General features: G+C 38.8%; 1 protein-coding gene across 1 annotated transcript in view; it reads left to right on the top strand.

Annotated features, from left to right (window-relative positions):
- Nucleotides 1–26,042, top strand: part of LOC137998672 (zinc finger CCCH domain-containing protein 18-like) — a 26,181-nt gene extending 139 nt beyond the window's left edge. The window contains exons 1-15 of the mRNA XM_068844632.1: nucleotides 1–28; nucleotides 4,752–5,134; nucleotides 7,136–7,186; nucleotides 7,289–7,337; nucleotides 7,453–7,497; nucleotides 7,739–7,795; nucleotides 14,019–14,155; nucleotides 16,404–16,481; nucleotides 16,865–17,116; nucleotides 17,562–17,617; nucleotides 18,638–19,828; nucleotides 22,005–22,080; nucleotides 22,226–22,260; nucleotides 24,487–24,790; nucleotides 25,098–26,042. The exon at nucleotides 1–28 is cut by the window's left edge and continues 139 nt beyond it. Of these exons, the coding sequence (XP_068700733.1) occupies nucleotides 4,757–5,134; nucleotides 7,136–7,186; nucleotides 7,289–7,337; nucleotides 7,453–7,497; nucleotides 7,739–7,795; nucleotides 14,019–14,155; nucleotides 16,404–16,481; nucleotides 16,865–17,116; nucleotides 17,562–17,617; nucleotides 18,638–19,828; nucleotides 22,005–22,080; nucleotides 22,226–22,260; nucleotides 24,487–24,790; nucleotides 25,098–25,445 (3,057 nt within the window). The 5' untranslated portion in view covers nucleotides 1–28; nucleotides 4,752–4,756 and the 3' untranslated portion in view covers nucleotides 25,446–26,042. The remainder of the gene's footprint in view (nucleotides 29–4,751; nucleotides 5,135–7,135; nucleotides 7,187–7,288; nucleotides 7,338–7,452; nucleotides 7,498–7,738; nucleotides 7,796–14,018; nucleotides 14,156–16,403; nucleotides 16,482–16,864; nucleotides 17,117–17,561; nucleotides 17,618–18,637; nucleotides 19,829–22,004; nucleotides 22,081–22,225; nucleotides 22,261–24,486; nucleotides 24,791–25,097) is intronic.

The following is a 26,042-nucleotide window of genomic DNA, read 5'->3' as shown; positions in this document are numbered from 1 at the left end:
TCCGTTTGTTCTGCGTGGACCCTATTTGGTAAGTTCCTAAAGATCGTGAACCCCAAAACATCTTCTTGTGCAATTATCGATCAATGTGATTGATTGTCAGGCACAGCTTTTGCTTGTTTTACTAAGTGAAGTGTAATTATTTGACCCTTTGCTTGCAGTGTGTTGGATTTTTTGATTGTATGCGAGCAATGTTGTCGTAATCCTGTAATAATTATAGGATTCATGATTACGCATGTCATTGTTTATGTATGCTTTATTAGCGTATCACACGTTAGGAAAACCAATCAAATTTCTTAATAGGGAAATATGGTTTCTTTCTAAATTTTGCAGCGCTCTTGATATAATTTAAACATGTTTTTACTATTATGGAAAAAACTTTGTCTAATGTTTAATTTTTACCACTGTACTATTTAAGCAGTAGAGGGCTTTTTCTGTGTTTACATAGCCTAATCTGAACACTCAGGGGAGTTAGGAGAATTCAAGACAGTTATGCAAACCTGAGATGCAGTAGAGGTTTTGCTTAACTGTTGAGAATCCTCCCAACTCCCCCGAGTGTTTAGATGAGGCTAAGCAATCAAATTTGCCCCGGGCAAATTACGGAAATCATTATTATTATTATGCGATCTAAGTCATAAGATTGGTTTTACAGTACAGCTGGTTTTTGTGAGCACAAAATTGGGTCAAGATCTTAAACCCAATGAAATCAAGCTATCAGTTGTGAATCAGCAATGTGTTGTTTGTTATTTTAAATATGATCCGTGTGATGCAGGTTAAGTTGGGTATAAAGTTTGACACCTTCACCAACGCATTGCTGAATATAAAAATTCAACAATTGGCTGACATGTTTTGGAAGTTCACGGTAGGAAAAATCTTTTGAAAGAGAACCTATTGAAGGTCTTAAGAAAGTGTTTGCTTAGTCTGCTAAATGCTCTTCATTAAGAGTCTCAAGCCTAATTTGAATACCCAGACGGACTCCATACATGTCAAACGTTTTGTTTAATTTTTGTTGTTTCTTTCTTTTCCCATACAGGCTCCTTTAGGGAGCTTTTAGTATCTATAGATTGTAATTTTCAAACAAGTTTAACCTGATAAGTATTTTTTACCATGTTAAGATATGTTTTATCACAGTTTTTTATAGTTATAAGTGCTACACGGCCAACGTTTGTATAAACGTAACCTTTCCTTGTATTTTTACAATGTTCATTGCCGTGACTTTAACATCTTCAGTTCCCACGGCCTGCTCCCGTCTGACCTTGTAGCTTAGTCGGTAGAGCGGCGAAGATCTAACCCGAAGGTCGTGGGTTCAATTCCCACCCTGGTCAGAGTTTTTCTCTGTCCTTGTGTGGGCCCATTTCCTAACCCTAACCCTAACGCTCACATGGTTCATATTGGATAGAAGATCTAGCACTACACATTACACTCTATTCAGTTAACTCTGGTTAGTTACATAGATAATTAAATAATTGAGTTTTAAAAGATTTCAACCTAGGAGCAGATATAACAGAATTACAGCACCACATTCTCTTACCGTATTTACCCGTGTATAAGTCGACCTTTTAAGGCCTCAAAAGAAGCTCCAAAAATCGCCCTCGACTTATACACGGGGCAAAGATTTTGAGCCAAGTTCCAGCTAAGTAATTTATTCAAAATTAACATACCGGTAATAACGTTAACGTTGTCTTGGGCATAACGACGGCAGTGGACAAAAGCCGACGTAAAAGACTTCAAAATGAATGACAAAAGACTTCAAAACGAATGTAAGCAATTCCAGTTGAATTGAAAAAGGATTTGTCCAACTCTAAATGTTGAAGATACTCACAAGCACAAATATAAAATAGACACTGGAAATTTTCGTTTTCCAAAGGCAGAAAGCTTTAAAAGTCATTTCTGTTTCTTCGAATAAGACACGATCGTTCAACGGCTTAGTAACCTGGCGCAATACCTCGTGCGTCGTCACTCGCGTTGGTGAAAATGCTGGTTGGTAATGAATGTTTCTTATTCTTTATACGAACCTGGCAGATTTAAATGCTTTTGCAAACTTCGTATTGTTTGGTTTATGAGTTTTGTTTTGTTTGTCATTTGAGAAATTATAAGTCAAGGACCAATTAAACCTTGCACATTTTCGCATCGTTCGCAAGTTATTTTCAAAGATTGACTCCTGCTTTTGTGATGTTGCATTGTGCTTATCCTCTAAAGCCCTTTATCCTTGAACAACGAAACACGTGAGTTTGAGGTTTACATGTTCGATTTTCTGAGAACTTTTTCGAAACTCAAGGACAAAATGCCCGCATATACAACAGCTGTTTAACAACAAAACTATTAAGCGCTTGAGGCCCTGAAATCATTTTTTTGTGTATCCACATTTCCAGAAATCGAAGAATACAAGATTAGTGTCCCATGAACATTTAACAAAGAAATTAAGAAATTGCATTTTTTGCCATCAAAAATGGGGGTCGACTTATACATGGGATCGACTTATACACGGGTAAATATGGTATGTATAGGCCATGTTTATTTATACATTAGGATGTTAGTTATACCATGTGCAGGTTGCACCCCTTTTTTGCGCAAAGTTTATTTGCACTCAAATGAATTATGTGCGGCCAGTGCATACATGCAAATACAGTAATAGTACCAGATAATACCTTAATTGTGGCCGCTGATCTAGGGCTTGAAATTAACTTTTTTGCTTGGGTGCCAGCTGGCAACAAATGGGAAAAATTTGGTTGCTGCATAATAAATTTTGGTTGCCAACTTATTTAATATATGACTTACGTAAAAACATGATTTTAAATGTTACTTTACATACAAGGAAAGTCATAATTGTTAAATAGCAAGAAAAAAACATCACAAGAAAGACCTTTAAAGCCGCCACTCTTGTTTTTGGCTTTTGTCTTTAATTTGGTGATGGTGTACCTTACGGTTATTTGAACAAAACGTTTTAAGTCCGTGTTTTCCATAGCAAGGCAAACTTGAGTCCTTTATCATCTTGCTTTTCACCTCTTCAAAACGTAGTTTCTTTATTCTCCTACAGCTTGCGTAAGCAACTTACCTTTATCGCGAGTAAACGCAACGCTAAAATTGCTAGGCCTAGGCCCCCACACAACTGCAATGCTCTTAGGAGTCTCCAACCCGAATAAAATAAATGGAGCGCCTTGTACGGTTTCAGTAGCCTCTAGAATCAGAGGAACTTGTTTTCTTAAAGTACTTTTCCACCGATATTTATCTCCATTTATTAATCACCTTGTGTTGTCAATTTTGCAGGTGTCCGCTTTCTAACAGAAGGGACACCAGGGCTTTTTGAAGGTTCCATACAAATTTCAAACTCATTATGCAATGTCTAGGTTCATTCTCAATAATTATCATATTATCAATACCAAGCTAATTCTGAGGAGGTCCTTCGGTAATCTATATTTTCAGCATTAACAACTGACGATGGATTTGAATTTTCAATTAACCTTCTGGCCAAATCTTCGTCTTCCGGCCGCAAAAACTCACGTAACCAGCAAGAAGCACATGGTGTTTAAGTGCGCCCATGATCCCATGAAGTCATGATTCATTTCGTATATCATTTATTCATTATGGCACCTAGTAAACGGGGTGATTGAAGTATCAAAGTACATTTTGTGCTATTAATTAACAGTGTGTGAAACTAATTTCTTGTAGTATTTAGACATTATTTTAGTGGGAAAAGAAAGATGAGTCGTGTTCTTTTCATTATTTTAGTGGGAAAAGAAAGGTGAGTGGTGTTCTAGCTGCGAGTTCCGAATTACTTCATCATATAAAGATTCAAATACAGAGGTTGTCTACTGTTTATCCTGGGTTACCAGGCAAAACGTGATTTGCCATCTGGTGACCAGTTCTCAAAATATAGTCACCAGCACACAATTTTTGGTCAAATTGGCGACCAGTGAGTCACAATTTCAAGCCCTGTGATCATGTTTGAGATCATCGCACACTCTGACCAAACCATATGAAAAGCTAATGATTTAGGCTATATTATACAGTTAATGTATGGTCCTGTTTTCCAGAGAGTCCTGGTGTTTCCTGAGACAAAGTCAAAGGGAAAACACAACTTACTAATTTCCTTAGGGACCAGAGGTTGATTGCTTTGTTATATTTATATCCAGACTTTCCTTTCAACAATCGCAGCTAAACAAAGAAAGACAGCACTATGAGAACGCAAGTCTTTATTCACACACCTGATGAATGGATAATATACAAATGTTTCAAAGTACACTTTTTAAACCTCAATAACGAATACAAAATCATTTCATTTGGAACTGTATTAATTGATGGTAACATACTTTATGCTCCAGAAAATGCACTGCCATAAAGGTTACAGTTTCCTGGCTATGAGATGTTAAATTCTGCATAATAACAGCAGAGCCAACATGAGTACATACTGAAGATGCACATATATAACAATGGCATTATTATCGATGGTGTAGTGGTGAAAGCACTCGCCTTCCACCAATATAGCCTGGGAATTCCTGTATTTAAGTCCATATGTGGGTTGAGTTTGTTGGTTCTCTGCTCCAAGAGGGTTTACCCTGGGTACTTCTGTTTTCTCCTTTACTTAAAAACCAACATTTGATTTGATTTGTTCTGTAGTCTCCCTAATTAGTAGAGCACTTGTGCTCGGCTAAATACAGTATTACAGTGTATTACTATAATGTTATAGATCAATATTATTAAGATAATAGTAATTTAATTATTGTGAAGGTGTTGTAATTTTGTAATTTTTACAGGGCCAATGGACCCCCAATTGAGTGATGTCCCAGTTAAAAGTGATGACACCAGCAAAAATGTTTCATCAAGTTGTGCAAGAGAAAATATACCAGCTGAAAGGGTCCAGGGAGTATCACTGGACAGCAACAGCAGTAAGTCTGAATGGACAACTTCCACTGCAAGCATTCACTTGACTACAAAACTCAATGACAAAGCAGAGGTATTTGAAGAAGAGGAAGAAGGAGAACTTGATTATGAAGAGGATGAAGGAGAAATTGCTGCAGCACAACAAGATAGAAATGGAATGAAAAGTGACGATGATGATAAAGAAGAAGGTGAATTAGAAGATGATGAACAGGAAGAGGGAGAAGAAGGAGAGATTCTTTCTGATGAAGATAACAAGGTAAAAGTAATTATTAGGAATGCACCATTTAGTATCAGGGAAAAAAAGGAAAAAATCTTGCACAATTTTTCAGAGCCTGAGTTCAAACTGTGAATTAACCCATTCAACCCTGGTTGGTTTGTAATCCTTGTGGTCACAAGATTTGAAATCTTGGATCACTACATTCATTTGTCCAAGAATTGATGCATTAAGGTGAAATTAGCCAGTTAACTCAGTAATGCAAAGGCAAATCCAGTACACAACCATTTGCTTGGTATGCAGAGGAAGATCACAAAATTACTGACATACATGCCAGTCTTCAATGGCCCCGCCTTCAAAAACCTTCAAAAAGCGAATTGGAGTTTTTGTTTGAGTACCATATTTACCCGTGTATAATACGCACTTTTTCCGCACTACGTGTAAAACAGCTCCGAAATCCTTTGTTTTAGATGCGCGTCACTCATTAGCATATCAACAACTTCCTCATGGCCTCTGAGTCAATAGCCCATTCGGCCTTCGGCCTCATGGGCTATTGACTCAGAGCCCATTTGGGCTCGAGGAATAATTGTTAAATAACAGAAAGAAAACGTGGTATCAATGTTCTCCAAATAGACAAAGAATTTTTCGAAACACAATGTGAACAAATGTAATCATACTGAGGTGAGTGTTCTCCTTTAAATATGAAGATACCAGATATATTTGGAAATAGAAGACACCCTTTCATTTTAAAATACAAGTTGAAAATGTAATCACAGTGAGGTCAATGTTCTCTTTTAAAGGGTAAGGTTGTGAACATTCATAAACAGAAGAGACATTTTTAAAACACAACTGTAACAATATAAAAATAGTATAGGACAACGGGTGATTGTCTTGAATTGTTTGCCTCAGAAGGCGAATTTGTTACCTCAAGGGCGATTCATTTTGTTCTGTGACCTCAATGGCGGGCGATTGAACTGTCGAGTGAGCTTGATTTCAAGTGCATTCAACTACATCCTGTCTCCTTCGATTAAAATTTGGTCAACTGTAGCAGTATCCCAGTGCTGCACAGGAAACGACTATGCACACACAGCGCTGAAAAAACTCATAAAGCAGCATTGCCTTCCCCTGGAAATTTCACTAAAACGTTTGTGACCTTGATGACTACTTCCAGCGATCGCTAAAATTGCATGATAACACTGTTGAAAAAACTATAATTATGTAACTCGCCTACGATAAATCAGTGGGCAACCATGTGCACTGAGCATGCACAATTTGGAAACTACTGCCGCTGATCCACCGTACTGCAGCTACTCAAAATCATCGCCACCCAAAAAAATCAGAATCGAGAGAGCTCACAGATTATAAAGCGCCCAGGCTCCACGCGGTCTGTCAAGAATAGTGTTGCTGCTTCGCTAAGGCTTCACAGCAATTAAATGTCTTGATAAAGTCTAAGCAGCCCTATATTTCTCTTCTAATTCACCTTCAATTGTAGCTGTAGTCTTAATAATAATTATTATTAAAATGGTAATAGTAATTGGATTCGATTGAAGGAGAAGGCATCCTAATTTTGTTCAGATTGGGTAATTGTGTGGTCTTGCCAAAAGGAATCGAGATTTTTCCTCTGTAAGGGACACCAAAATAGGTGCCCCAAAGATTCTTTTGTTGTTTGCAGGGGCACACTCGCATGCACGTGTATTGATCTCAATCTGATGACAGTCCCTTGTTTTCACATGCTTAGTTTTTTAGCTTGGAACTCTATGGAAACACAGGCTAAGCAACTGTCAAATGCACTTCAGTAATGCGAGATTACTTCATTTAATAGTTAAGAAAGTTGAGTTAAGTTGTAGCTCTACGGACAAAGGAGAGCAGACTAACTCAACAAAGGAAACTGAAACTAAAGGTTATTTTCCCAGATGAAAGCTCCCCATTTTAAATTAAATTTTCTATGAATACTGCTCATAATCTTAATAATACTAATAATAACAATATTTATTTACTGCGTGTTATCATGTATCTCTCAATTTAATGTGTACCTTTTTTCAGGCTACTAGAGACACAAAAACTCAAGAGAAGCATCATATACCAACTGTTGAGGTAAACATACTATGATTCAGGATTCTTGGGTTTTTCAACTGACATGGTAAAACATTGTTATTGGTAGCTCCTGAGCTTATTTCAATTTCTTTGTCTTGTTAGGCTGATGGCCCTGAGGAAGGAGAAGTTATTGAAGAAGGGGAGACCTCTGGTATGTAAGAATGGAATTATAATAGTACCTGGTGAACAAGAATTTGTTTACGGGTAAGTCTATGTTGCTCCTAGATAAATCTGGCCTGAGGGAATTTCACTGTGTTCTTCTTTAGGTGGGTTATCTTTGAGGAAAAAAGTCTGCAGATATTTCACATTTGGTGAGTACACGTTAAGCATTCTTTAGCAATTGAATAAGGTTTTGAATTTACCTTGTAAGTTTTTCTTTGAAAGTGTCAAAAGAGGAAGCACTGTTAATAATACATAAAGGAAAATGCATGGTACAGTAGCAGATACATTGTTTCCAGGTAACCAGACAAAAATCAAAATAATGTTAAACTAATCAATACATAGGACACCATTTTGAGCCAAGATGATGTTGGAAAGTATTTGTTTTGTTAGGAGGATGCACTTGGGGAATGTCTTGCAGATTTCTTCATCCAGGCCTTAATGATAAAGGTATCACAGGTGTTTGAATTTCACTTCAGTTCATTACTCTTTGAGAACAACGTGGGGGACACAATACAACAGTACAGCGCAAAATAATGCACGCGCAAGAACTTCTTTTTGCGTCCGCAAGCCGGCAACTTCTTGCGGCTTCTTGCGGCTTCTTGCGGCTCCTTGCGCCACAATCCTACCAGCCGCAAGATCTTCTTTGCTGTTAGAAGTTGACACCGCAAGAACTTCTTTCTGTTAAAAAATCCTGACTGCAAGAACTTCTTTGCAGCAACATTTCAGAAAGAAGGTGATATACAAAACTCGCAACAAGACGGAATTTGCAGGGCAATGCACGGTCGAATCTCGGGAGTGATACGTATCATGTAAACAAACGTCACAATGATGTTGAGTTTTTACTACGTTTGCACGAAGACTAGTCGCATGATAGCAATCAGAATAAATATCAGACAAAACCTTTTTGCTACCCAAAAATCCCAGTCAAAGAAATGTTTATCAAGGTACACTGTAGTGATGAGAATGGCTTTTTCCACGCAAACCGTTTGTAGGACTGTCACCGCGAATGTAGAGGAATTCATTGTTGTGAATTTCACATAAATGTGAAGCTAGAATTGTTGCTAGTTTACTTTTTTTTTACGTTTTTTTTACCCTGTTAGGACATTGGCGTCTTCCAGATTTTATACTACCGTATTTACCCGTGTATAGGTCGATCCCATGTTAAGTCGACCCCCCATTTTTGATGGCAGAAAACGCAACTTCTCAATTTCTTTGTCAAATGTTCATGCGACACTAATCTTGTATTCTTCGATTTTTGGAAATGTGGATGCACAAAAAAATCAGGGCCTCAAGCGCTTAATAGTTTTGTTGTTCAGCAGCTGTTGTATATGCGGGTGTTTTGTCGAACATGTAAACCTCAAACTCACCTGTTTCGTTGTTCAAGGATAAAGGGCTTTAGAGGATAAGCACAATGCAACATCACAGAAGCAGGAGTCAATCTTTGAAAAATAATAACTTGCCAACAATGCGAAAATGTGCAAGGTTTAATTGGTCCTTGACTTACAATTTCTCAAATGACAAACAAAACAAAACTCATAAACCAAACAATACGAAGTTTGCAAAAGCATTTAAATCTGCCAGGTTTGTATAAAGAATAAAAAACAATCATTACCAACCAGCATTTTCACGCAAACACGAGTGACGATGCTTGCACACAAACACGAGGTATTGCGCCAGGTTACTAAGCCATTGAACAATCGTGTTTTATTCGAAGAAACAGAAATGCCTTATAGAGCTTTCTGCCTTTGGAAAACGAAAATTTCCAGTGTCTATTTCATATTTGTGCTTGTGAGTATCTTCAACATTTAGAGTTGGACAAATCCTTTTTTATTTCAACTGGAATTGCTCACATTCGCTGTGAAGTCTTTTGTCATTCATTTTAAAGTCTTTTACAATGTACGTCGGCTTTTCTCCATTGCGTTCGTTATGCCCAAGACAACATTATTATGTTAATTTTGAATAAATTACTTAGCTGGAACTTGGCTCAAAATCTTTGACCCGTGTATAAGTCGAGGGCGATTTTTGGAGCTTCTTTTGAGGCCATAAAAGGTCGACTTATACACGGGTAAATACGGTAATCATTTCTAATGGATAAAAGATACTTAGCAATGTAAATGTGGTTGTGTGAAGACAAGTTACAAGGGAAAACAACTCACTTCCGGTTATCGTCCGTGTCTCAAAAATGCGCGTGCTTAAGCTAAGTCGCGCGAGACACTCAAAAATCTGCTACCTTCATGTATATTTCCAATCATCTGGATATGATGTTGCTGGATGATTTTTTTCCGGGTGAGAAATACCCTCATGCGACTAATCCGCTTAAATTGAGATTGGTTCTGAATTCTACTCAGGTCGCGTTCACTGCGAAAAAATAAAATAAGCATGAATCAAGTTTGATGTGCCCTGGAGTCCCACAGAGGCAGATTCTGTAGGGCAATTTGATGGGGAACTTGTTTTGTTTTGACCTCTTCTGTATCCATTCCATCTTAACAAAGCCAAAAGAAAGGAAAAATAAATACAAGTATTCCACGGCGAATGACGTGACAAAAGTGTGATCGACTTGTTTTCAGCGCAATGGTTGTTATGCAAATTGCAGGAACACAATTATTGTTATTGTTCGTCTTTTCTGTTTTTTTTTTTCTTTGTTTTTTTTTTTATTGACTGCATTACATTACTAACACTACATGCTTCTTACTCTATTAACAATACTAATACTACCTACGACTCAGTAATTATACTATTCACAATTTTAACATTATTTACAACAAAGTGTTGACCTTATCACAATCTAATCACAACTTAAAACATGGTATTAACACTGTTTACAATGCAATATTTGCGCGGTTTACAATACTAATGCTAATATAAATCACGGGACGCATAAAATACAATAAAGTTACTTATACAGGCAAGACATGCAATGTAATTACTAACTACAGGAACTGACTTACTGACTAACTAAAGGTATCCAGAAATTTACTCAGGTGAGAAATTTGGCCCACTTTTTGACAAAAGCAGAGGAATTATTCGTCATGATAGCGATATATTTTTCTGTGTCGATTTTTTTACGTTCATCTTTTCCTGATGATTTGCATTCTCTTTGAAAAATAATGATATCAAACAGGAATGAAACAAGCAAATTTCAAAGTGGCCTTATTAAATCTTTGCATTTATGTGCATTTCACATTTTGAAACATTCGCTCTCGTCGCTTTCGATCTCACAGGTGACATTCTACAATGGGGTGACCCAAAAACACTGTCCCCCGGTCCATAGACCCCCATACGGGCCGGGTCAACGGACTGCCTTATGGACCGGTCCACGGACTACCCCTACGGACACCCTCTACGGACCACTCTGAAACAACATAGAAATGAAAATAAATAAAAACTGAAGATTATTTTTACTTACTGGTTGTCGGGATAAACCACTCGTGTCACTCGTGTTGGCGAAATCTTAGCCTGCGAGCAGGCCCTCCGAGGGACTGGGGTTGGGGGTAGAATGAGAGCCTGCCCGCAAGGCTTTGTATTCTGAATGTCGCGTCCAAATTTTGGACGCAAAATACTGATTGGCTGAAATGAAATAACATCGTGACGTCACCAGTGACAAGCTCCGACAATAAGAAAGCCTCTTCGCTTCGCAGAGATGAGGTGGTCAGAAATGCGTCTGAGAAAATTGTAGAATGTTGCAATTTACCATAACTTTACATAATTAAAGGTCGGGCGACGCGATGCAATGGCTTCTCTACTGGAAGGAAGGAAGTTCTATCTCTGTTATCCACAGGATTGGGAAAAAGGCTTATTTCCCAACTGTTTTTCGTAGCGGCCAAAATACAACGAGGGCGACTTCATGTCACCGTGGTAGTTTCCTGTCCTCGACAAAGCATTATCGCTGATCACATTTGGACAAAAATGGGCCTTTCGGCTGCCTCTGTTGCTGATTTAACGATAGAGAACGATAGAGGAACTCTACACGATTTTAGCAAGTATTTGGTTAAGCCGAAAAGGCGACTCCACAAATGATTGCTCGATCTCCTCGTAACTCCGCAAATACTCAATAAACCTTTGAAATAAATTGGTGTAGGTATTAGAATATTGTAATGTATGTAATGTCTTGATTCATTAAAATAAATTAAAAAAGATAACCCCGCTTCGCTTTACCGAAATTTTTGCAGCAGTTGTGGTCGACGATTCTCACACAGAGGAGATGCGGTCAGGGAAAACGAATTTCTCTATTACGATTCCCGTTGTTTGAAGTTTGTGTGCTTAATTTTTCCCTAACGAATGAAACATTTTTTCCGCGGAAGGGACTTCGACGAATTACCGTAATGAATATTCAGCTACGCTTTACAGCATCAGCAATAGTTGTTTTAGGCTTTTCTGGCGAAGTCTTAATTCCTTTACAGTTTTTTTTTGAGTTTCTGCCTCGAGCAAATTGAAATACACAACGGGTGGCTTTCTGTTTTCTATTCTTTTTTCAATGTTTACTTCGGGTGCGCGCTGATTGGCTAATTTTTGACAGCTCTCTCAGCGTGACATCAGGAGGCGGCATTCAAAATTCAAAGGGATGCGTGCAGGCTCTCCTTCTCTCCCACCGAGGAGAGAGAGCCTGCTCGCAGGCTAGCGAAATCTCAACTGTTACGCTTCGCAAATTTAACAGACTAAGGCTCAGGCTCTGGCGCAAAGTCTATTAATCACATATTGCCTCTTCCTTCGCTGTGGACCGGAATGCTTCTACAAAGACCAATAATAACTAAGTTCTATTTTCCCTCCGCCATTTTGTTCAAATCATTCCCCCGCGGGTTTATGAACTTGTAGGCCCCATCTCACAAATATCTTCCAAGTTCATTAGTTCTCTGTGGGATGTTAAAGAACCCACGCACTATTCGAGAAGAGTAGGGGATGAAGTTCCAGGTGTTGTGGTTGTCCTCTGTGAGTATATGGGTGGGTGGGTATAGCAGGTCCACAGCAGCTGAATAGCTGCGAAAACTTCAACCAACTTAAACAAATAAGTAACAAACAAACAAACAGCCCCTGACTTCACGATCTCTCTGTTCCGAACAAAATGGAGGAAGGAACTTAGATATTACACTTGTAATGTCCTTATAGATCACAAAGAACCTAATCGAAACGATAATCGAAACACTCTCCTAGTTCACACTGTTCCTACACACTCACTCATCCTATGCCCACACGGTCACCGGGTTCCCGCGCTGGAGAGATCCTGGATGTACGTACAAACACTACAACACTATCGGTCTTTTTCAAAGAACTTCGGTCAACAGCGAAGGAAAAGGCAATACCTGAGCCTTAGTCTGATTTGCAGAGCGTAACGGCTGAGATTTCGCCGACACGAGTGGTCTATCCAGACAAAGTGTATAAACAAATTTTCAGTTGTTATTTATTTTACTTTATTTATTTTTATTTCTGTGTTGTTTTGGGATGGTCCGTAGAGGGGGTCCGTAGGGGTAGTCCGTAGACCGGTCCGTAAGGCAGTCCACGGACCGGGGTCTGTGTTTTCGGGTCACCCTTATACAATGTAGTTCCCTTGATAAGTGTTTCTGAAAGGAGTTATAAATGCAGAAGCTTTTGTTTGTTATTTGTTATTAGTATTGTTATGATACCACGAGTTTTCTGTTGCCGATGAAGATATCACACAACATTTGCTTACACATAACATTGCCACCTTCCCGGCATCATATGCAAATGGCTACACGTTCTTTCTAAAACTTTCAAATGTTCATTCTTTAGAAGTGGTTTGTTATGCTTGCGAGCCTGCTTGTTGGTAGTTAATAACCCCTGAAATCTAATTAAGTATTCGTTATGCGTAGCAAAATTGTAATTCATCTTAGTTTAGGTCAAATAATCAAATCACGCAAAAGATTTTCCATTTGTTTTCTACTTAGCTTTAATTTTTTTTGCAACTGTTATGCATATCATTACTGCCCAATTCTGCTCAAAAACCCTTTATTCTTCTGGCAGAATGGTCGCCTCAAAAATCACTTATTCTGCTCGTAATTCGGCCAGAAGAATTTATCCAAGCCTGCTGCTGAGTCACCATTGAAGTGAACAAAATTGATTTTTGTTTTGCTAGTTAAGCACCAAAAAGCAAAGATAACACATAGGTTTACAAGTGTTAAAGAATTTGACGTTGTTTCCTTTAATTGCTACTATGATAAAAAAAAGCACTTCTTTTTTTTCTTCAGATTTTGAAAGTGTGATTGCTTAAAACTTGACTGGCAAAATTTTGAGCTTTGATTTTTATCCAATGCACTTTGGAGTGTAAGTTTTGGATTTCGTGGTCCGCCATTACATAAATTTACTAACATTGATACTCTGAGCAGTGAAAGATCTCACCTGTACTTACATGCACACTGCAACTGGCCATTTGCAAATTTGTACTTTTGAACTCTTTTCAATTCTCTGAGGGTGTTCAATTACAAAAGCTAAATATCTGTAGGAAAGGACATACAGGGTGTACAATTATGAGCGCATCACTCTGTTCCAGAAATTAGTGAAAAATTTCTACAAGTCTTCAACCTGTAATGACCAGCTGAGAAACAACTACATGTAGATGACGAAAGAAAGTACTGTACATAAGAACACTGTCATTTGCAAAAGGATAGTTAAAGCCAGACAGATGATGATGATTTGTATGTTTGTGTGTGACTGACAGGTGCCTATCAGATGCTTCCCATCCCTGGTCAGTATCCCAGTCCATTTCCAAAACCACCAGTTATTCCTCCAGTCCCAGCTGAGGCTATTGTTCAAGGTCCTGTGATGACATCATATCAAGACCACGAGGAGCAGGTGGTGGGTATTCACAGATTTTTTCACAGTTGTAACTTAAAGACACTTTGCACACTATCACCATCATACCTACTTACATATCGAATGTTAAAACGTCTTGAATCTTTAAAAATAGCTGGTGTACATTAACACTTACATGCTAGTGTTTAATAAGTCATATACAGTATTCTCGTCAGATCTGTATCACGTTTACAAACTCAAGGCAAACCCGAGAGTTTGTACATGTGACACAGATCTGCCACTTATATTGTATGTATGACTTGTAGATTTTGTTTGTCAACAAGGTTGACATGGTTTAATGCAACTCTGGTTTGAAGGATAATGATTGTAACTTTCAAGTTATGGTTCAAGACTCTGGTGTCTTTATGAGGAGAGAAATGCAGTGCATGGCATTAATTACCAAGACTTTGGCTTAAGATGGAAATACCAAAGTATCTCTACACAGAAAGATTGTTTGCTCAAATTATTATCAATACTAACAAAGGCTTGAAAAATGATAAACTTGCATTTTAAACGCATTTAAGGATAAACCTACAAAGATTCATAAAACTAAAATCTGCGATTACTCTCGGTTTTCAACAAGCCGTTTCAATGATGATCTCTCTCAACAACAAATGCCTTTTTTCTTGTGGTGTCTTTATAGACTTAAAAAAGGAATTCGACACGGCACGGTAGATCATGTAATCTTTCTTACTTGACAAACTAAATCATTATGGATTTCGTGGCATATTATATTTAAATGATTCTTATCCTATCTGCAAGGCCAAACACAAAGCACACAAATTGGTCCGTATATCTCTGAAAAAGCCGTAACACCTTGCGGTGTCCCACAAGGATCTGTATTAGGCCCATTGTTACTTTTAGTATGTATTAATGATATTTGCAGCTGCTCAGATAAGCGCAACTTTATCTTTTCTCTGATTATACTGCTATTTTGTACGCCGATAAAAACATTTGTGGAATGTCTTGCAGATTTCTTTATCCAGGCCTTAATGATAAGTACTGTTATTCTTTATTTATTGTAGACTCATCCCTCCTTTGTATGTGTGTGTATGTATACAATTAGTATAATTTCATAGGCGTGTTTTTTTTTTTCAAAATGGCCACAAGCCATTTTCTTGAAGTGGCAAATAGCGGTAATCAAACAATCACCAATGTAATTATACTAAAACAATTGTTCACCTCAGGCTCGGTTGATATCGGTGAATAAAAGCCTCGCCTTTGGCCGGTGATTGTTAAATATTTCTGCGTATAAGTATACATAGATTACATAGATTTAAGTAAATAATAATAATAATAATAATAATAATAATAATAATAATAATAATAATAATAATAATAATAATTTTGATCGTTACACATCAACTAACAGGCCCGCCTAGATTAGCTCTACATGTAGCTACCTAGGAAAATAAAGATTGTTGTTGTTGCTGTTGTTGTTATTTGCAAATGCTTGTTGCAAGCATCTTCCACTTAATGCATGTAAACATTTTCTGTTGGGCTGTACACAGTCTAGTTTTGAATCCCAGCAGGTGATGGTAATAATAATAATAATAATAATATATATTTTTTATCATTATTATTTGATTGTCTTAGCAAAAGGTTAGCACAGTTAAAGTGGTACTACATTTATGATCAAAAAATCTAATCTTTTTTTCTTTGGGTTTCAAAACTATGTTAGTGACCCAAGTTTTAAGCCTTAATTTCAAACAGACACGTTTTTATTTTAACTGGAATTTTCCTACTCAATGGTCCGCCATTATTATCGCGTTTGCACGCGACTGAATTAACATATAGCTCTGGAGTTTCAGGCTTTCAGATTTTTAAACTCGTGTTTTTCATACATAACAAACTGCTCTTTTAGGTAGTGAGTGAATGACGTCATTTTTCCCTAGATCCAACCCTCTGAGGTCCAGTCGGTCAGTTTTGAACGTGAGTAATGGCGGACCATGAAATCCAAAACTTGCGCTCAAAGTAAACAGCCTTTGGATAAAATTGCCAGGCAGGTGTTAAGCAAACACAGTTTCAAAATCTGAGGGAAAAACTGGAGCGATATTTTGATCATAGTACCACCTTAAGAAACCAAGTGAAACATTTGCAAATTAACTCAGTGTCTTCATTTTCAGTTTTCTTTTCATTTATTTGAGTTCCCTCCTTAACTTCGATCATTTTTCATTTACTCATGCAGAAAATAGTTTCTTTTCAACACCATGTGATTATTATATATTCCAATTGTTTGACCTTGTTTCAGGATGAGATTGTGCCCGAGCTTCCAGCTGCTGCCAAGAAAGAAACAGCTTGGGAAAGAGGATTAAAACTGGCTAAAGAAGTAAGAAGTGCAGTGTACATTCCTGTGTTTTACATTAAAAAAAGAGACTTTGACATTTTACATTCCAATAACTTACGTCTTCGTTTTGGACGGCGAGCATTAGGTAGAAATTTGCACCTACGGGTGCTTGTTGTCCTAAGGCTGCGACTGTTACAGTAAAAGGGTTATTTGCAATGCAATGGTTGATGTACTAATTGTAGAAGTTGTCTTCTACAGTAGTTAACATAGAGGGCGGGGCAGCTGACTGGTGACCCCATCCCCTTCCCCAAGGTATGCTTCTTCAACTAATGCCCCACCCTCTAAACTCTGCAAAGATTTCATTTAATCATACCAAGCTACACATTGCATCTCCCAAAAGTCTGTTGTCATTTCCTGTTTATCAGATAAAGAAAGCAGCGCAGAAGCGCAAAGAGGAAGACGCGGATTTTGAGGAGAAACGTATGGTGCTGGGTATCACAGCTGAGGACAATGAGGATGAAAATGATAAAGAAAACTTAACTCGACGACGCGAGATGTTGCGCAATAGGGTGGAGAAGGAGTTAATAGTTGATGAGGATGATGCGAGGTATCGCAGAGGAGGAGATATTGTTTCACGATGGAGGGACAAACGACCAACCTCGCCCATGCACTACAAGGTCAGTCAAGACATTGATAACGCATTGACATACGTACATTGTAGTAGAGAGCAGTGCGTTCGTTTGTAAGCACCTGTCACATTAGAAGTAGGATAGGAAACAAGAAACGACTGACAGCCAATGTGTTATGTTTGGGTGGGTGATCTTCAGATTTCGTCATGTTTTGCACGGAATTTTCTGGCAGGAGAATTTTTAAGAAAACCTGGCTCGGGTTACGTAACCAGAAGACTTACTCTCCCTTTAATGTGCGTCCCTCAAGCTATGGTTGATAGACTTCTTGTTGTTCCAATACGGCATGCACCGTGTTGAACTTTGATAGTATATAATTAACTTGTTACAGTCATTTCCATAAATTGTAACAAGATTACCGTGGGATTTTGTCATTATACCATTTCGTTATTTATGAGAGCTTCTTGTTCTTTCTTTCTCCCATGTTTCGGTCTAGGATCGGGACAGGCGGAAAAGAAGAGGAAATCGATCACCATCTTCCTCGCCTGAAAGGTAACCTTAGGTAAAGCGTAAAATCTGCCAAATAATTTGGCTATAAAACTTCGTGTGCGATAGGAGTTACATGTATTTCCGAAGAAAGGTGTATTAAAGTAGCTTGTAGCCGGAGAAAACTTGCATGAAAGGTAAGATAAAGCTTTTTAATTCATGAAATTTCAGACCTTATGGAAAGATGCAACAGTCCATAACAGCAGCAATAACAACAACAACTACTCGTGTATCATTATTAATAACTCCTGGGTGTAATTAACAAATAGTAAACAGTTCAGCGTATACCATCAAGCTAAGGTTGCACGTGCAGGGATGGCGCAGTGGTGAGAGCATTCGCCTCACACCAATGTGGCGCGGGCTTGATTCCCAGATCCGGCGTCATGTGTGAGTTTGTTGGTTCTCTACGCTGCTCCGAGAGGTTTTTCTCCTGGTAGTCCGGTTTGCACGTATTAATTTGATTTGATTTCATTTGTGCACGACCCCACAAGCTATTCAGCTTTAAACATTATCGTGTGAAAATAAAGTATTATTATTATTATTATTATTATTATTATGAAGTAAAAATAGAAAGTGAATGGTTCATTGATATATGTTCACGTTGTCGTCAAAACCTAAAATTTGGGAATTTCTCGTTGTTGCTTTGTCCGGGGCGGTAAATAAATGAACGGAAAGTTTTTCTTTTTTTTAACCAATCATATTGTGGTTTTGTACGAGACTAAGTCGAGGGCATAGCAAACCAACACAAAAGATGGTACTGAAGATAGAAGAAACATTTATTTATGAACTAACTATTCAATTTTCAGTAGGACAGGAGTAGTATCATGATGATGTTTTGAACTTCTGGAAATAGAAGCGTGAAAACATAATTATTTCTGTGAAAGTCACTTTACTTTATTACGTATCTTTTAAAGCGTTTTTAATCCAGTCAGTTGGTTGTTGTCCTGACTCAGTAATAAACAGGAGAAGCTGATGAAAAACATTTGAAAGACAGGGCGTTGATTTGTTGATGTTTTGTATCCTCAGAGATCGGCGGAATAGGCGAAGGACTGGAGACAGTGAAAAAGTCAAGACAAGAACCAAGGACACAACGAGAGAGCGAGACAAAGAACGGAGCAAAAAAACTGCAGCAGCTAAAGATACAGCCACGGACGGAAAACCAGGGGAAAAGGTTAAAAAGCAAAAGGAACAGAATGCTGCTGAAGAAAACCAAGCAACTGGGGAAAGTAAACAGGAGACTGCAGTTACGGAAGTGAAAGCCACAAAGGAGGAAGAGCAAATGAATACAGATGTAAAACAACAGCAACAAGAACAACAACAACAACAACAACAGCAGGGTCAAGAAGTGAATCTGGAACAGAGAAAGACTGAGCCAGATGATAGAAGAAAGATTAAAGTACCGGAAAAAGGGGAGAGCGCTGATGTAAAACCAACTAAGGAAACTGACAAGAAAGTAGAATTAATTGGCGGTGGAGCTGAAGAAAAGGACAAATTGAAAACAAAAGTATTGGGTATCTCAAGTTCAAGGTTACCGAACGACGAATGGATAGATCCATGGCAAAGAACAACTTCTCCCAAGCGACATTCAGTGTCATCAGCCAGCTCAAGGAGCCGCTCATCCTCGTCTTCGTCAGATTCGTCTCGCTCTTCACGGTCACGTTCACATTCGGGATCCGAGTCACGCTCCACATCACATTCTGCTTCTCGTTCTCGGTCACGTTCTGCTTCGCATACGCCTTCCAGGTCTCCGTCGCGGTCGCACTCTAGATCTCGATCAAAAACACGTTCCAGATCTGGTTCGGTTTCTTCAGCGAGTGAGCATTCAAGCTCATCAAGCAGTAAAAGTGCCGCAGTGGAGGTGAAACCTGGTGTGGGATGGGAGGAGAAAAACGAAAAACAAGCGTCACACGATTCGTCTGATTCAGAATCCGGATCTGAATCAGAATCCAATCCATCAATATCGAAATCGAAATCCAAATCCAAATCGCCTGATCCGGTTCCTAAAAGCCCTGTTAAACCAAAACCCACTCCTGACAAAGGGCCTCGAACCCCGCCAAAGGAATCCACATTGACTCGCAATGTCAAGGATGTTAAGGATAGAAAAAATCGCTTTGAGTATGGAAGAAGAGAAAGAATCGAGAAAGGGCGGCCAATGCGGCAAGGTGCTTCATGGAATAGGCGACTGGAAGGATCAAGGCTTACAGATGATCACAACAGGTGTGTAACTGGCCAAACCCCTTCTCAGTAGGGAAATCTAACCTTAACATTTACATTTTTCGCCTCACTAGCTCAGTTAAGGCTATCTTTTTCTAATCAGTTAGCGGAGAATAAAGTACTGAATATTGAAAGTGCATTGCGTAATGAGCTATCTCTGAAAATTTTAACGCGATATACCTGATAATCTCTGAGCAACGATGGTTTGAAAATTCAAACACCCACCCAAGAATTTATCAGTTTTTGATGGCTAATAACTGGCTCGTTAGAGTGAGTTTCAATCGAGTGTCTAAAACCAAAACCAAAGTTATTACTTTGGCCAATCAAAAAGGACGGAGACAATCTGGTAAACCAATTAAAACTCTAAGGGCCGATTTACACGGTGCGATTTTTGTCGCATGCGACAAGCTCACGACAGGCCTAAGACATGACTTACGATTGTCGTAGCGTTTTAAAACATGTTTTAAAATGCTACGACATTTTCCTGACGTACACAACAATCGTAACTCATGTCGTGGGCCTGTCGTGAGCCATTGTCGCATGCGACAAAAATCGTACCGTGTAAATCGGCCCTAAGTAATTGCACGTAGCCGACACAGGGCGCGGAAGATTGTGCACGCGCGAGCCACGATTGGTTTTGGTGTCACTTCTGATTGGTTGAAAAAGTGGCGCGAGAACTTTGAACCAATCACTGAGTGAAGTAATGCAAAACTAAAGTAATTCGCTAATTACTTTCGACACTCAACTGAAAACCGCTCTATCAAAGGCAAAAGGCTTAAAATTGGTGATTTAACCAAGTTAACAAGGTTTTATCTTTTGAAGTCGATTTGTAAATAGCATGATGGTTTCTGTGAGGAAACTCATATGTGAATGGCACAAAAAGTTAACAATGGCGTTGGCTAAAATTCCCTTATAAACAGTGCAGCCGTGGCGTAGGTCATCGCCTTTACCGACTCTATCGCTTTCTTTGAATTTTCACAATCCTGTTACACTGAACATAATGACTCGACTGTGGTGAGATTAATCTAAGACAAAAGGTAAAAGCCTTAAAACAAACTTCATGCAGTTTGTTGACAACATCTTTCCTCGAGAATCGGTCGACAACGTGTTGTTGGCTGCGTTATAAATATAAGTATCGTAGTCTTCTCGTGCAGTACGGAATTCTGAGGTACTCGTGGTGTTTTGAAAGTTCTCAACTTCAAAGACCACGTTCAATTTTCGAGAACTTTAAAAATATCATCATTCGCACAATTAATTCCGGATTGTATGAGAAGAACGTGAGATTTCCCATGCAAATAAGGGAGAAAAATGCAACTTTACGATCCCCTCCAATATTTACCACAACTTGTATTGAGGAATGTTCTTGTACATGACCTGGCCTTATGGTTTGATGATTAAGCATTTTGTTGTGATATTAGAGTAGGAACCCCATAAATGAGACAACATTCGTTCTTTTGCACACACGATCTAACGAGTTGAACGAAAGGATTGGGCCCTCCACCTGCACAAGAGAATATGAATTGTTAGATCTTTTTTGCAAAAGTGCGCTTCGCAAACGTTGATTCCTGTCATCTGCCTCACGGATTGGTACCCAAATTGTATTTGACTGCCTCCCATCACAAGTAGCCAATTTTAATGGAACTACTGGACATAATAAAATTGCTCCCTTTAGTTTTCTTCTGTTGACCTTCCTCGCTTTTGCCTTATACAGTAAAATCTTTCTTATGTTTATGTACGGCGTTAAAAGGTGTTGGCCTATGAGAAGTATCCGCGTTATATGAACGATTTTAGGTGCTGTAAATTTAAGAGAAGAAATCACCTGGACATCGGAGAGATTTAGCGTAGCCTTTAGGTGAAACGGCAAAAAGGAGGCTACTGTTTGTTGCAAAAGCGTGAAGATTCTCAAATTGTAACGTGTCTTCGTCTTTTGAGACGTTGCTCGATGGGCCAAGAAATGAACTCAAATCAAGCAACGGTTTCTGTTATTCTTGAGAAAGCACAAATTGCCGTGGACGCGAGGCTAAATCTCTCGATTACTTTACACATGTAATGTCCGCTTAAGAAAAGCTTTCCCTCACAGGGTGTAGCGGAATCATGTTCAGTTTGAAATGAAAACATTGTTGAAAATATCCTCTGTGATAATTTATGATGTCTCTTGTTTGTTTTGTTTGTCGAGTAGAGATCGAGACTATCATTCCCGGACAAGGAAGAATCTGGATCGACGCAGAAGATCACGCTCACCGGCACGAGCTAGGGTACGTTTGCTCTCGTCGGTGATATGCGACCAGTAAACCTTAAAAATTAGTGCGCAATACGTAACGAAAATCTTCATCAAATCTATTTTATTTCTTCCTGCGTTGTTTGAACTTTTGTTATAACTATTTTTTTTTCTTTTCGCAGAGTGGTGATCGTCGGCGCCTCGACGAAGGAAGAACGTAAGTCGCTAAAATCTGAAATTATTGACCAAGGCCCACAGGGTTGTTCAAAAGCCGATTAACGCTAATCCCAGGTTTAAAATTAAGCAAGGAGTTTTATTTCTCTATTCCCAAATGCTGTGCAACGCTGATATTCAGCAGAACTTTACATTAGAGATGTCAATCTTGAAACACAAGTAAACAAAAGAAACTTTCACCGAAAAGTTGAAAGCATGAAACAAAAGTTTACGCTAATCCTGGATTAAGTTAATCGGCTTTCGAACAACCGGGCCCTGTTATCCAAAGACCGATTAACACTACCCCGCTTACCCAGTACAAACCAAGACTTGAGTTTTGCCTGTCAATCTTGTGTTATTTGCCACCTTCAAGGACGGCAGCAGTAGCACCGTACTATACATAACGGCTATCTAACTTTTGAAACTATCCTGTTATGAAGGGTTCTTTGTGTTGCTCTTTGAGGCGTTTTTGTAAAAAAATTCTTGAAATCTTTCCTCTTTGTGGTAGTTCACTGTAATTGCACTACACAATATGTCACCGGGTTGTGTAAGGAGTGTCCGTTGTGCCAATAGGCCCGCACCGCGTGCATAAATCACGAAAATAAAGAGGTCTGTGGGAAACGTGCCGAGTTTCAACGAAATGAGCCCCAAAATCGGCAAGAATTTGTGACGCTGATGAATAATAAAGTAGCTGCTATTTCCAAAACGATGGAATTACCTGGTGATAAATAACCTCGTCTTGGAGAGTAAATTTTTGATTTTGCAGAAACAAATGTTACCCTCAAGAGTTAAGCGATCGTGATCTTTGTGTTGAATTCGCATATGTCTTGTCAAAATTTGTAACACTTGAAAGAAAAAAAAGAAAAACAAAAACCCGGTGTCTTGTCGTCATTTTGACACAGATGTATCCTTTGGTTCGTAAGTAAACACGCAAGGTAACGTGATCACGGCGCTCGCTGAATTTGATGTCACTTTCGATTCTGCGATTTACTTGTGCAGCCAAAAGTACAATAGAAAAATTGAACGTAGTTGTTTTTGTTGCTAATTGCGAAATATTTTATTCTCGATTTGCACTTCCTGAAAACTTCCTCCTGCTCTTCCTAAAAACTGTGTATCAATATTTATTTACTTTTGCACCAATATTTGTTTTGCATAAAGCAGTCTAACAAAATCCCTACCTTGCTTAGTTCGCATTTTTGAGCGTTAAAATAGAATTTTCGCTCCTATGTTTCTGGCATGAAGTGGCATATTTTTTAGGTCTCCCATCCAGATACTAACCCCGCCGGATAGGTAAACTTCAGTGAACTTTTGTATTAGAAAGCTGTCAGACTCTCAGAGTGCACGCTTAAACTTGTTTTAAATAAGAAGTTGTAAGGGAACTTGAAAATGACCAACATGTCAGCCTCGAAACCAATGTTATCGGTGGCTAGCGTTGGATATTTACCTCGCCGCTTCGCGGCTCGGTGAATAGTTGTTTTAAAATTATTAGAGCAAAGACAACTTGAATCTGCTGGAAGACAAAACGCAGCTCAGTTGACAATATGGAATAAAGCGCTGTTACTGCACTACCACACGTACGCAATGCGTGCCGAATTTTTTTCTATTGTATAATATTTCCTTTCCACTAATTACACTGTAATACTTTCGTTACGGCGTTCACACCAAGAGGAGCCACGTTTTTGAGACGCAGACGTAAACCGAAAGTGAACATTTCGCATGCGAGGAAAGAAGTATCTCCCAGAGTTTTAAAGTAATCATCTCTAATGAAATGTGATTGTGTGGATACAAGTTGAAATTGCTACAGCTCGCTTACGGTTGCCGTCCCTTTGTCAAAAACGGACTAACAACACAATCAAGCCACATCAGAAACATACAAAAGGACTGAATTGCAAAATAAAAAAAGATACATACCTTCCTGCGTAAAGAAACTTTGTTACCCTTTTTCTACATCAGTGCATTGCACCAAAAGAGCGAAATTTCTGCTAAAAATCTATGATTTAGAAAAAAAAAAGGGAAACAAGTTTCAATGTTGTATTTTCTCGTAAGCTTATATCTTGGAGAAACATAGTATCTTCCTTCAATTTGCATTTATAGATGATAATTGAGTGTAGTTGAACTTTTTTACCAGACTTTCTTGGGTATATCTTTCCCCAAACAAAATTTCCGTCAATCCTGAAATTGATTTTTATTAAGTCTTTCAATGATGTTTTTTTTAAATCTTTGCTTTCAGTCGGGAACGTTCTTCAAGTGCTGATAGTATGGAACATGCTTTGGCCCGACCAAGTTCTCCTCGTCCTACACGAGAGCGTGGTGGACTGCGCCGCGGTTCTGGAGTGTCATCAAGCGATACTGAAAGTGCAAGCAGTGACTCGGAGAGTGAATCAGAGGAAGAAGAAGAAGAAGAAGAAGATCGAAACCTGGTCAGAACCCGCCGGGCAGGGCCTGAGACTGACCAAGTCAAGCGCAATATACCATTATCAAGCGGGAACATCAGATACACCGGTCATAAAGATATAAAACTTACTTTGAATAAGGTATGTAAATATTTTATTATGCATAAGTTCTAACTTAGCAAAGCTACCAAGCTACATACCTTGGCTCCCACCAAAAGAGCGGCTGAATGTATTGGCAGGTAGGCAGGCCGTCTTCTTTCTGTGACTGCTTTGAGGAGACGTCTTCAAAGTTCCTTTCGTCTAGATTTCAGAACCAGAAATTTTTGGTTGTTATACGACGTGTGTGAAGAACGACAACGATAATAAAGTAAATATTTTTTTCAAGCAGTGCGGTTTGGTTTTGTTATGTCTTGAGACAAACCTGAGATCGTGCATAATTATTTTATAGTCTGTATCAAGGCCTGACAGAGTAGAGACAAAGCCACCTTCCCATCATCCCCCACAGGAAAGAACAGAAGCCAGCAGTAGCAGTGAAAAACAAGTGGTTGCAAAGAAACGTACACGTGATTCATCCCCAGTCCTTGAGGCTTCAAACCTTGCAAGGGACGTGGTTTCGTCATCAGTCCCTGCGCAAACTCCAAACAAAAACGATAAAAGGTCTGCAGATTCACAAGTTGACACTGCTACATCCGGGAAAGCAAATACCGCAAACACTTCCTCCAGGAGAGAAGAACTACTCCGTGAACTTAAAGCTGTCGAAGACGCCATCGCCAGAAAACGAGCAAGAATCGAATAAAAATAAGAATAAATATTTGTACAAGCAGAGCCTACCACACATGTTTGGACGATTTACAGATTTTATCTTAAATGTACAGCCAATAATTCTTAATCATCGCATTTTTCTTCCGTCGTTTAATGTAATAAACGCATTAAAACTCTAAAAATGCATAGAAGACGTTTCCTGTCAGTGATCGCTTGTCTTTTGTACGTTATTCATATTGATTACCTAACCCTAATCAGTGTCCGTCGCAGTTTGAGTGGCACAAGCCTCTACGCAAATCGGTTGTTACAAGCCTGATTGAATATATGTCTTCCATATACAGTGAAAGCGTGGAACCTGTTTCTGTAGCATACATCGTGTCGCTTGCTTTCGTCAAAAACTCTGTTCATTTGTCCAGTCGTCGGCGGTTAGTGGGGAAAAGCAAGATAAATTAACAGGCGCTTCGTGTCATTTGATTGTTGGACGATGTGATGAATAAAGTATGCTGAGGTTTTTTTTCCTTACAGTAAATAACCCTTTTGCCCTGACGGACTGAGTGTGATTTTGTAAGGGCGGTCCTATAAGGCGAACTACAAGAGGCCATTTCCGAGTTTATATCTGCCTCCTGTTCAA

This window comes from Montipora foliosa, chromosome 1 (genome assembly GCF_036669935.1).
Source record: "Montipora foliosa isolate CH-2021 chromosome 1, ASM3666993v2, whole genome shotgun sequence".
In the NCBI taxonomy this organism is placed as follows: Eukaryota; Metazoa; Cnidaria; class Anthozoa; order Scleractinia; family Acroporidae; genus Montipora; species Montipora foliosa.
Note: the sequence above shows the minus strand (reverse complement) of the source record. Positions and strands in the feature narration are given on the sequence as shown.